This window comes from Alligator sinensis, unplaced genomic scaffold (genome assembly GCF_000455745.1).
Source record: "Alligator sinensis unplaced genomic scaffold, ASM45574v1 scaffold506_1, whole genome shotgun sequence".
In the NCBI taxonomy this organism is placed as follows: domain Eukaryota; kingdom Metazoa; phylum Chordata; order Crocodylia; family Alligatoridae; genus Alligator; species Alligator sinensis.
The window spans coordinates 154,267-166,930 of NW_005842215.1; the positions used below are offsets into that span (position 1 = coordinate 154,267).

Below are 12,664 nucleotides of genomic sequence, written 5' to 3' on the forward strand. Positions count from 1 at the left end.
GGGGGGGGGTTGGGCTGGGGCTGCGCTTGGGGCAGGCAGCAGCAGAGGTACTGGGAGGTGAGGGTGGGGGGCTAAGGTGAATGTTGGGGTGGCTGCAGGCCCCTCCCCCAAAATCCTCCCCTCACAGCACCACCATCACTGCCACCCAACCCCAGTGCAGCCCGGCTCAGCTCATGTAGAGAAGAGCCTGGAGCTGCCCTGTCCCCAGCCCACAGCAGCAGCTGCCCTGCCCATGCCCCACACAGATCTGGGGACATGCGCCCCCATGCCCTCCTGGGATGGGCACAGCAGCAGGAGTTGTTCCTCCCCCCATGCCCCCCAAACAAGCCGTGGCTCTGTCCTGTGCCCTGCCCCACCTGGCTGAAAAGTGCCTGCCCCAGCCCCTACCCCAACCCCAGTACCACTCCTCCCTTACCACAGGGGCCTTGATCTGCCTCCCCACACCCCTTCCCTCCCCTCTCCCCTTCTACCACAACAGACTTACCAGCTGCATGGAGCTCTCCATCCTGTATCAGAAATCAAATCGGTATCAGCCAATATGCCTCCTTAAAAATAGGCTATCAGTATCAGACCTCAAAATCTCTATCGGTGCACCACCCCTACCTAACTCCTATGCTCACCAAGGCACCAGGCCTTGTTCTGGACTCAGATGCAAGCTCTGCCCCCTCATCAATACAGAGCACATCATCACTGGCCCAAATAGTGTGGATTATGATATTTGACACTATATATAATGCCCTTCTGCCTTTTTTCTCTTCTTCTTATATGTAAGTTTATATGTATATGTATGTATTTCCTGAGCATCTCCATCTCTTCCCCAGTGCTTAAAAAGATTCACTTGTTAGTAAGGAACTGATTTTTGTGTTGAGGAAGAAAGATGTTTACCTAATGGTGTTTTTTTCTATATCAGGGATGTAAATATAGTCCCTGATCCTGCAAACTTTTATATAGATGATTTACATTACAAATGGAAGTAATTCCATTCCCATGTGTAAAGTAAAGCATTTGCATTTGAAATTGAAAATCAGGGCTAGAACTCCCTGTAGTTGTAATTTTGGCCTACTGAAAACTCCCAGGGAAGTTATTCTTGGCAAACTTAAAACTCCAAATGACTATATGCAAGTTTTAAGTATATAAATAATTCAGTGCCTGGTACATCAGTACAAATTGTTTAATAATTAGCATAAAATAAGGAACTAATGTGAAGGTATTATTATATTCCAATGCAGGCGAGGATCTAATGTCTCCCTAACTTTGGACATGAGTAGTTTGGGAAGTGTCGAACCTTTTGTTCCTGTACCAACACCTCGAGAAAAAGTAGCCGTGGAGTATCTGCAGTCAGCCAGCCGGATCTTGACAAGACAACAGTTACAGGACACAGTCACATGTTCTCATTTGCTTCAGACAGAATTCATGGTGAGTACATTTTTATTATTTAAAATACTTAAATCAAAGCAAAATGGAAGGAAGGAAGGAAGACAGACCTATCTTACAAGGCACTTTTAATACTGCCTATTTTAATAAGTGCAAGAAGCATGCATGCCAACAGGCAGTCAGGAACAAGAGTTGTATACAACCCTCTTGAGCATATTCAAGGAATATCAAAGGTATTTAAACAATCCCATTTTTATTAAACATGCTAGAGCATGTGGTTTCTTGTTTTTAATGTTGTATATAAAAGTCAATAGAATAGATGACAAACAAGTTACCTGGGACCCAAAATAGTTTTCATTATGAATTATCTCATATCAATAAAAATAGGTTTTATGTATGTATTTTATATTTAAAGGGACACTATTTATACAAGTTATCCACTTCAGAAAAATCCCTTGCTTGTTTTGCCAACAACCGGTTGCATTGTTTAAATTGAAAGACTTTTGGGTATCTACTGTACTTTCTACCTTTTATGCTGTTAATTTACTACACTTTGCTCCACATGGACAGTGAAACAAGAACAACTCATTTTATTTTCAACCCTGATCCTGAAATTAACATCTGGACCTGCATGGTCCTTGGTGACTTGAAACCATCCACGTGAAGGCAGTTCTAGGATTTAGGACCACAGTCAGTTTCAGTTTCTTGTTTCCTCTGGTTAACAGCATTTCCCGGTTTGGTTTTCAACATTTTATTGAAAATATTGTAAAATTTCTATTTGCAATGTGTGTTTAAACTTTTCTTTAATGTGCTCTTTTGGATGAAACTACTAGATAACATGAGCTTCAAGTTTTCCTAACTATAGCTAAAAATGTCAGTTGTCACTTTAAATATGCAGAGAAAGCAATATCAAGCCTCCATTTGTTCTACCTACTCTGTTTATATTAAATGACTATAAAAATATAGCATGATACCTCTTCTTGGGACTAGAATCATACAATATGGCCGGCATTTTCCCCCTAAAAATGTTCAAAGAAATGAAAATTCTTGCAGAAATTTTCTGGCAATTTGATGCAGAACCAAAATATTTTGCATTGTCAGTTATCTTTTCACTTTTATAAACTAACATTTAGATTTTCAATGGAAAATTGCTATCAACATTAAAAACAATATTGTTTGGGTTTTTCGCCATCCAGATACATTTTCCAGAAGAAAAACCCAATAGTTTTCTTGAGGCCTTGTAAAATATACAAATTAATTGTAACATTATATATATATATAATATCAAAATACATCTTTTGCTCTGTAGCCTAGGTTCTTGTTCATCTGGGAGCTTGAATTTGATAACCATTCAGAAAGCAGAGGGTTTTGCTCCTGAAATACTTGCATATCAGAAAATGTAGATTTCTAAAATGTGTGCCAGACTCATAAATCTTTAAAATGTGTCTTTAGTTGAAATGAAGAAGGAGGAGAGGGGCAATGTTCTTGACCGAGTTAAAAGATTACTTTAATTTTGAGATTTCTTTGTCTCAGATGCCCAACACAGAGCTGTCTATCTGTGAGTACGCATGGATCTGTACCACCCAAGGGTTGGTATGAGACTGAATATTTCCAGCAAGAGTTCATTCAACAGCATTGCTTGCATCTGCTGCCTTGCACTGGACACTAAACTAATCTGATTGTTCATTACATTCAGCCTGGTTTATAGGATTCCTGCTTTACTGTTCCTTGCAGCTGCTGAGCTAAAGAGGTATTATTGCATATGTGAGCAGAGATCCCTCTGCTTCAGCCTGTCTCCTCTCACCTAATAGTACTATATTACTATACTGTATTACAGATACTATATCTTCCATGGATATAATACTTTCCACTCAAGGTGAATTAGCAGCTATGAATCAACCAATTCTGGACATCTCCAAACCAATGCTTGCTCTTCTGTGCCCCTGAGAGAAAAGTGGGGGTGAGGGAACAGGAGGAAAGCAGAGGGCCAAGAGGATGGAAGGAGCTGACCTAAAACATTTACTGTCTGTACAGCAGCCCCAAATTAGCTCATGATAGCTTCCAAGGTAGCACTATAAAAAAAAAGTGCTTGCTCACTTGCTCACAGTTTTAAACTGTAGTTTCCTCATTCTACCTCCACTTTACATTTTTACTATCCCAGTTAATATCCTGGCTGCCCAACCCAACCTACCTATCTGCTGCTCTCCCTTTGGTCTGTTATATTTCTGACTTCTCGGAGGGCTTATTCCAAACCTTGTCCAAGACTCATTTTCCTCATTTTCACACTCAGTCTTAACCTAACCTCCAACATAGGAGCATCCCATATCTTCATACTTCAGTTTCTTCCTTACCTCTCATTCTTCTGAGTTCCTCATTCCACCCTTGCATGGGAGTAGCTTGATATTCTATTCACAATTTGGTTTGGGGGTATCACTGTGTGGGATAACATTGTTGTTTTTATAAAAGGGCACACCATTTATCAGGGGAAGGAGAGGTGCACTTTCCTTACCTGGCAGTACCTGGCTGTCTTGTAGCTCAAACAACCTGTCAGGGCTTTGGGTCTTCCTATCATAAAGAAGCCATTCTTCCAGTAGAAAGAGAGTCAGTGTGCTGGAGCAGCTCCAAATAGAGACTACAATAAGCATTCAAGAAACCTCGGCCCCTATTATAAATCAGAGATTAGGGTTGAGTGTTCTATCACCCTCTGCCTAGCTAGTGGAGGAATTCTACTTGCATGCTACTTGCAGTCCTGTTGGATTAGGGGAAACTAGATTGTGCACAGGGTGGCATGGGCAGATGTATATGGATAAGGCCAGTAGGTGAGTGTGTACAAGTGGATGTGAACAAGTGGATGGGCACAGACAGAGTGCTGATGACACTGTCAACTGTGTAGATGGTGTGAATAAATTAGGGTAAGAACAAAGTAGATGTGAGTGAGTGACATGAACTGGAATGTATTAGAGATATATTTTCTTATTTTCTTTTCTTGGAGCAAATGCAAGAAACACATAGGTATGCAAATATGTGCAAATCTGTACAAGGACAGAGCCTGTGTTTCTGCCCTTTCCACCACCTGTCTGCAGTAGGCATTTCTGCTAGCTGCTGAGCACTCCCAAAAGTTCTGGTGTAGAGCACTGGTTCTCAACCTATAGCAAGATGACTCAGGTGCTGGAACCCCACTGCAGGGGATTAGAGGGTAATAACCTGCCTGCCTAGGAGAACTGGGCCAGCTGACAGGGAAGACTGGGTGGCTCTGGAGGAAGTTAAAAGCTCCCAGAGAGATGACTCTGGGGGAGGAAGGTAGCTGAGAAGGAATGCAATGGTGCAGCACTACAGTGAAGCCCTTACCCTGGATAGGAGAGTCAGGGAGGAATTTTGTTGAAATTTTGTTCCATTTCTTTGGATATAGGAAAGGAGGAAAATTGGCTCCTGGCCCACGCTAAAGAAGGAATAACTTGCTACACAACCTCATTGGACTCAAGGCTCCCCTTATTGGACTCAAGGCACCCCTCCATAACTTTTGTCAATTGAGTGGCTCCCAATTTCAAAAACTAATTTATATATTACAGTGCATATCACCTCCTTGCAGAGGGGTCTGGACAGAGGGGGTGGAGGATCTGCCTGAGCCTTCATTTATCTGCTTATCTCCTTATGTCTCGTGGCACCCTTCAAAGAATCAGGTGGTACCCCAGGTAGTTGCAGCACTCTGGTTGAGATTCTTGGGTGTAGAGGGTTGTCATGGCACATGTGATTGATTTCAAAGTTTCAACTAACATTCTAGCCATCAGTGTGCAGAACTATATTGATTTTTGTAAGAATGTTAACACAATAGAAAAACTAGAAAGCAACATCTTTTTTTTTCTCTCTTTTTGATCAAACAACACTGTGTTTAATGGAAAAGGGTTGGATTGATGATGGTCCAAGAATTATGTAAGAGGCAAGGATTTTTGTGGGCAGTGTCTTTTACTGGACCAACTGCATGGCTAGAATAGACTTGGACAAGCTTTTGAATGCAAAGTATCCTTCATGAGATCTGCAGACCAGTTGTCTAAGGCTAGCCCAAGCATGCAGTTTGTCCAATAAAAGATACAACCCACAAAATTCCTTGCCTAATATTTAATGGGAAAGGAATTTTTCATGACCTCTCAACAAATCACTCAAAGTTTTGAAAATATGTTATTTTAGGTTGACCTGACCTTTTTTTTCAGATCTCCCAACAAACTGAAAAATTATTTCCTACCACAGTATTAGCCACCGGTTTTCTAGTTTGGGAGGTTATGAACTAAGTTAAAGTACACAATAGTTTCAGTGAAGTTGAAACATACCTTACTGGGTGTGTCTACATATGCATTAGATCTGGGAGCAGTTTACTCGCGAGTAAGTACTCCTGGGCAGGCATTTACACATGTAGGGAAGTAGGAGCAGATTTGCTGCTAACTGCTCTCACTTCCTTATCTGGGATCTCCCAGCACCAGCCCTGCAACCACAGAGCAGGCACTGGGAGACAAGGATCTCCCAGCCCCTCACTCCCCAATTATGATGGCGAAGGAGGGGGTTTGGAGCTCCCTGCTGCCGGGGAGAGGGACATAATACCCACCCAGGATCCAGTGGCAGAGCCCGCCCTGGCAGCAGACAACTCCCAGGGTCAGGGAGCAAACTCCTACCCCCTGGTGGCTGGCAGACTGGGAGCAGATTAGCTTTTGGTCAGGCATCTACACAAACACTACTGCACAGTAACTACTCATGAGTAAATTTGCTATTAGCATTTGGAGGTAGCAAATTTACTCATGATTAGCAAGGTTTACTGCACAGTAAGCATGTGCATGTGTAGATGCACATGCTTATTGCACAGTAAACTACACTACTTTGCAGTAAAGTGCCCCATGTAGACACACCCACTGTAGTGGAACATGCTTTACTGTAGTGGCAAAAAGCAAAATTTTACACAAATGTTGCTGTCACAGGCTCACTTTCTACTGGGGCTACTTGCAGGCAGCACATAAGGGGAACCATCCTCGACTTGCCTGCTACATCTTTGATCTTAAAAAGAAAAAGGAGGGTTCAGGAATTTTATTGAGGGCCCCCGGAGGTTACTCATGTAGTGATGGGATGATGACTTGGGGCTCCACTTCCCTTATGCCCCATCCACACTCCAACCATAGGTGTTGCCAAGGATGGAGTCGTCACCCAGTCAATGGAAATGGGCTTACTCGAGGATGTTGGTGCTGGAATTGCTCAGATGAAATCTTGGCTCCAGTACTCCATGATGGTGAAGAATGCTCTCTGGCTACTGTCAAAAAGCAGTGGCATCACGGCTTTTTGACAGGGCATCAAAAGAAATTTCCGAGGCAAAAATAAGCAATGATATACCTCAATGGTAGAGGCATATGATTTATCTTTCAAAATCATTGATAGATAAGTCTCTAGGCAACCCTAGATTCCCTGGACCAAGATCCCCCTCAGGATCTGGGTTGCCCCTCTTTACTAGGACCCCTGATGTGCCCAAACCAAATATCAAAGAAGCAAAATAAGTCCGATAGGGCAGTTCAATTTCACACAGTTCTCGAGGAAAAGAAAATACCCTGGGGCACCAGGAAAACTAAACGTAAGCTGCCTGCTGCAGTCCTTTGTCCGGGCTGAAGCTCTCAGGCTCTGGTGTTAAGTGCTCCCTCAGGGAAAAGAATTAAGCAGCTCAGACCCCTTCAGAGGTCTACCCTATTTGTGGGGTCCAGCCTGGCAGAGAAGCTCTTGTCCCCCTTTTGTCTCCACTTCCTGGAGACTGACCTGAATGCTGTCGGACTTTCTGGATCCCCGGCCTTACTGCCTGGTGTTCATCTCCCTCTGGTCAAGTCTGTCTTTTCTTTTATGCCGCCAGAACGTCGTGGCCTTTCTATGCTATCCACAGAGCGTCCCCGGAGCCGTAAGTAGCATGAGCTGATAAATTGATGCGACGTCACTGTATGTCGCTCCTGCTCCTGCCGCTCTGCCCCTGCAGGTAAGTCTGTCTTGTAACTGGCTTTTATTGGTCTATGACCAGCTGAGTTGCAGCTGCAAGCCACATTCTCAGGGGAGCTTCCCAGAGGAATTTGCCGGTCTCCCCGGGTCTTGCCGCTACAGTTCCAAAAACTTGGTCAAAATTCTTAAATGGTGCATAATGTGCATACAACACTTTCTACATGTAGTTTGCAAAATTAGAATCTAGATTTAGAAGAGGCAAGCCTAATTTATTCACTGCAGCACCAGAGTGGTAGTCAGGAGATCTGGATCTAGTTTTTGGCCATGCTGCTGAATCTCTGTATAACATCAGGAAGACACTTAATTCTCTGTAAAATTAGGAATAAGTTGATTACTCTAGTTTGCAGGGATCTGCAGTCTGCATGTGGAAAGTTTTATCTGCATGTTATACATTATTATTTAGGAATTTCAAGTGTTTCTGGCTTCCTTGTATAAATCCTTGCTCTTTGCCACTACAGCAAAACACTTTTCAACTACATTTCTCTGAAACTGTTATGTATTTTAACCTATCTCATAACCTTATAAAAAACTTTGCTTTTAATAATTCATCACAAGTGTTCATTGGAAGTCACCCTTCAATGTGCAATTCATATGTTTATTAAAGGAAGGGTGTTGACAGGCTGGAGGTGGGAAACACTTTTTTGTTAATAACTTTGATGTCAAAAGACAGTTGTGTAGTAGCAGATGGCCTTCTAGTGATAATTTCCTGCGTGACTTCTTTAGGAACACCAATCTGATATAATTTATTTTATAGGAAATACCAATGAATTTTGTGGATCCCAAAGAAATTGACATTCCAAGTCACGGAACAAAAAACCGTTACAAAACAATTTTGCCAAGTAAGTATTTAACCAGTGATTTTCAGTGTAAAATTTAGTCCCATGTTGTTAATACAACTCTGCTTGCAGCTTTGTAGGAAACCTTTCAGTCTCTTTCTTTGGATATTTTCTCTTGATTTAATTAACTATCCTACACTGTAAATATCAGAATGTGAAGAAGAGTGAGAAACCAATTCTGCAAGTCTCAGAGTCTCTGTTGCCTTGTTCTGCAAAATCACACCCTGAATGAGTGAAAGAGCTTTATTGCAAATCCTTTCCTATCTAGACTTAACTGGTCAGATAAATTAATCGATATGCCACGATACTATCTCAAGCAGACATTCATCTTTGTTTGGGAGGGGTGTTCTTTCTGTTATCTCTTTTCTTATTCTACTGATGCATAACTTTGTGAGCTGCCATATAGCAATCTTTACACTGTTATCTCCGTTGCTGTTAGCATTACTGTTAATTTATTATATTACTTCTCTGTTTTCACTGGTGCAAACAATTCATTTCCTGTACTAATAAAAATAGCTTTATTTTTAATAGAGCTGGTCAAAATATTCTAATGGAATGTTAGAACCGAGTCTTGGTAAAGTTTAAACCAGTTGTGAAAATGTGGAAAAAATGTTAATGGAGGCTGAAACATTTCACCTCAGTTTTATCGGTTTGTTTGAGTTCATTTACACTGTCATATTGGAGCAAATTAATATTATGTTATATTTGGATATAAAATATTACAGTCTGATATATTAAATTATTTATAACATTTTCACATTAACCAAATAAAATACATCAATGATGATTCCAAAAACATTTTCTGTAGAATGCAATTTTTATATTTTGGCTTTTTGGTTCAGTTTGGAATTAAAACTGATTTCAAAATGGCAGGATTTCTTGTAAAACAAAAATTCCAGTTTTTGACCAGTTATAATGTTCTTGCAGTCATGTGCTGTCTAGGAATAATGAGCAGAGTGCATTCTATATAGTTCACACATTTTAAATCAGACTATTTTCTATTAACATGATTGTATTAGTTGGACTACATGAGAAAAGGATTGGAGACAGATTAATTAAAATCGTTGGTCATCAAACATCAAACACTATCAAGCTCTTAGAAAAAGAACACGTTGATTAACTTCAGTCCCCACTGGAAGTCAAATGGAGTTTTGCCATTGACTTCACTGGTCATGAATTTTGTCTATTATGGTCAATGGGTCTAATACGTAAGTGATGTGGAATTAAGTAAATTAAATTAAGCTCATGTAGTGCCAGAATCTACCCTTTGATTTTGGCCCATTGTCAACAGGATGTTCACAAGGGGTGAAATCCTGGCTCTTTTGAAGACAATGGGAGTTCTGCCATCAGCTACAACGGAGCCAGGATGTCACCCAGTGCCTCCCATCTGTTGACATTCTAAACCCTTGAAAATACATATAAAGAGAACACTCTTTTTTTAAAAAAGTTTCACAATTAGATCGCCTGCTGCCACCATTACATGTGCAGTCAAGAAGTATACCCTGTAAATCCAATTAATTATATTATTCTGGATTATATATAGAAATAGGGTAGATGTTTTGTAACTGTCTGATGAAAATTAAGAGAAAATGAGGGTAGAACATTGCCCATGTATTACTTCACATAAATATCACTGTGCTCTTTCAGAGAAGATATTTTGGGGACCTAGGCACATTCTGATAATAAATACACACCCTAAGCCCAACCCAAAAAGTTTTGGAAATGATTTGAACTATTGAATAGAACAGCCTTCCTCATTTCCTGCTCAGATGATATCAACCTACTGCTTAGAATGCTTGTATCAGCTTTTCCATTCCCAGCACCGGGTGCGTCTGCTAAATCAGGGCACCTGTGGTGACAAGTGATATTTGAAATGATGGATTTTCTCTTAAAAATGTCCATAGCCTGCCTGCTCCACCCTTGGTACTTCAGAGACAGTTCTCATATTCTAAGAGAGAATTTTGTCACGCTACTAAGTAACAGAAAGGATTAGGGTAAATTTGTTTAAATAGGCACTATTTGGTCATATAATTAAACATGCAATTAAATAAACGCCTGCTGAAAATTATTTCTTAATGGATAATGTTAAGTGTAGGAGATTCTTAAATACTTTGGGGGGGTTTTTTCATTTACAGAAAAAAATAGCTAATGCTCACATTCAAAGCTAGAATCTCGCTCTCAGTTTCTTAGGAAGTGCTATCAGTTTTAAGAGCAACATGGTAATGTATTCCCAAGTTTTAAGACAAGAAAAAAAAATTCTAAATCACAAAGTGCTTTCTTGTGCCAATGTATAAACAGATGCTGTGAAACAATTCTTTTGAAGCTTTGAATTCTCAGGCTCCCTTAAGCTGTTACCACAGCTCTAACTTTGTTTTCCATCATTTTTCCTCCAATCGTGCTCCCTTTTGAAGTCCATACAGTCATAAGTAGGCATTCAAAGATTAAAAGACTTATGATTAGGCAGCAACAGAAGAAAAAATTCAGCCCAACACCAAATTCACTACAGATACATCTTGGAAGTTGTGTATATCCATCTGAATCAATTCATTTCGTTTTGGTTAAAGTAGTATTTGGTTAAAGAGTATTCAATATTATTATTAAAAACATAAACCTGAGACAAACATAATTTTTAGCATGTTCTACATGCGGAACATGAATCTTTACTTCCTAACAATGAAATAGCCATCAAATTATTAAAATGAATCAATGAATTTTCCTGTCAACAATGTGTTGGTAGTTTGAAAGGTGATTCAAGTATGATAAAAGATTTCATGTCTTAAATGCATTTTATGCAAGAGGCATTTTGGATCAGTTATGTAATGGCCCATGATATATTCTCTATCTTGATTTGCAAAATTGGGCTGTAGATATTATAAAAAGGAATTGTCTTACAAAATTTTATTTCTTGCAGTAGTTAAGCACATTGAATGAGTAAGGAATTCAGACTTGAGATCAATGCCAATTAATATTTTTTGTTGTTAATCGTATGTAGGATGTTGTAAAAAGAAGAACATATCCCTGCCCCAAAGCATTTACACTTTAAAAGCACAAGTAATAATTAGAAAGAACAAACAAGCCAGAACATGCATTGAGTGGGATATGACCTTTGAAGCTGGAATGATTTATGACAAGATAGGATATTAGCAACTTCTAAAAGATGGAGATAGAGGGAACTTCCCATATAACGGTGGGGAAGCTATTCAAAGCATACTGGGGAATATGGAAGAGGACAGTGGTAATTTTGTCTCAGTAAAAAGTAGTCCTTAATGTGGATTCCTCTGACAATTACAGGCATCCTTAATTATAATGGTCAGCACTTTAATAGCATCTTCTACATCTCAAGATGCTGTACATATGTTAATGAATTTAGCCTCCTGGCTATGCTTTGTGTTGCCTGCTCTGTGTTGTGTATAAAAGATCATTAACACAGTGATACCCATGGCACATGAGTAATTTAATTACTTTGGCTTATAAGGATAACTGAGAAATGCCTCTCCTTAAGCAATGTTTAGGTTTTCCTTTTTGCAAAGCTGCCTATGCAAGATGCAACTGTTTGGTATCAGTATTTGGGAATGGCTGTCAAATTAACATTCTAATACAGTGGTGCTCAATAGGGCTGTGTGAAGCTTCAGGTGCTGATTCAATTTGGAGGAGCTTCGGCTCCTCCAAATTGAATCAGGGTCAAATCTGGGTCAAATCAGTGGTCAAATCTCCACATCCAAACTGAATCAGGGGACCAATAAAAAGGTCAGAATTGATTCAAAGCTCTCCAAATGTTCAGAAAACATTTGGAGAGCTTCGATGATTTGGGCAGTCCCTGCCCACTGCAGCAAGGAGCTGGAGCCAGACTTGGAGCTGGTAAGTAGGGGGCAGGGGAGGGGACCATGAGAGGATCCCTGCCAGGCCCCACCCCCTGCCTGCTCCCCCAGTCCCACTGCCATGGCTACTCCTCCCACCCCAGCTCCTAGTGCTTTAAAAAAAAGCCCTGACTCTCTGGGTGCTGCCGGGCAGGGGTTGGCAATCCCTGCTGCCCCTCTCTGCCATGAGCCCCCTAACGCCCCCAACTCTCCCAGCCCCCCCACAGCTGCCCCGCCTGCCCCAACTCCAGCCCTTTAAGGAAATCATCAGCGACTTGGACGAGGGAGTGAAATGTACTCTGTCCAAGTTTGCAGATGACACAAAGCTATGGGGAGAAGTGGACACACCAGAGGGCAGGGAACAGCTGCAAGCAGACCTGGACAGGTTAGACAAGTGGGCAGAAAACAACAGAATGCAGTTCAACAAGGAGAAATGCAAAGTGCTGCACCTAGGGAGGAAAAATGTCCAGCACACCTACAGCCTAGGGAATGACCTGCTGGGTGGCACAGAAGTGGAAAAGGATCTTGGAGTCCTAGTGGACTCCAAGATGAACATGAGTCGGCAGTGTGACAAAGCCATCA

The 12,664-nt window shown here is 40.9% G+C and overlaps 1 protein-coding gene across 1 annotated transcript in view; it reads left to right on the forward strand.

Moving 5' to 3' along the window:
- The window catches only part of PTPRR (protein tyrosine phosphatase, receptor type R), a 129,678-nt gene that overhangs the window by 63,511 nt on the left and 53,503 nt on the right, over positions 1-12,664 (forward strand). The window contains exons 5-6 of the mRNA XM_006026949.3: positions 1,230-1,416; positions 8,144-8,228. Coding sequence (XP_006027011.1) covers positions 1,230-1,416; positions 8,144-8,228 — 272 coding nt within the window. The remainder of the gene's footprint in view (positions 1-1,229; positions 1,417-8,143; positions 8,229-12,664) is intronic.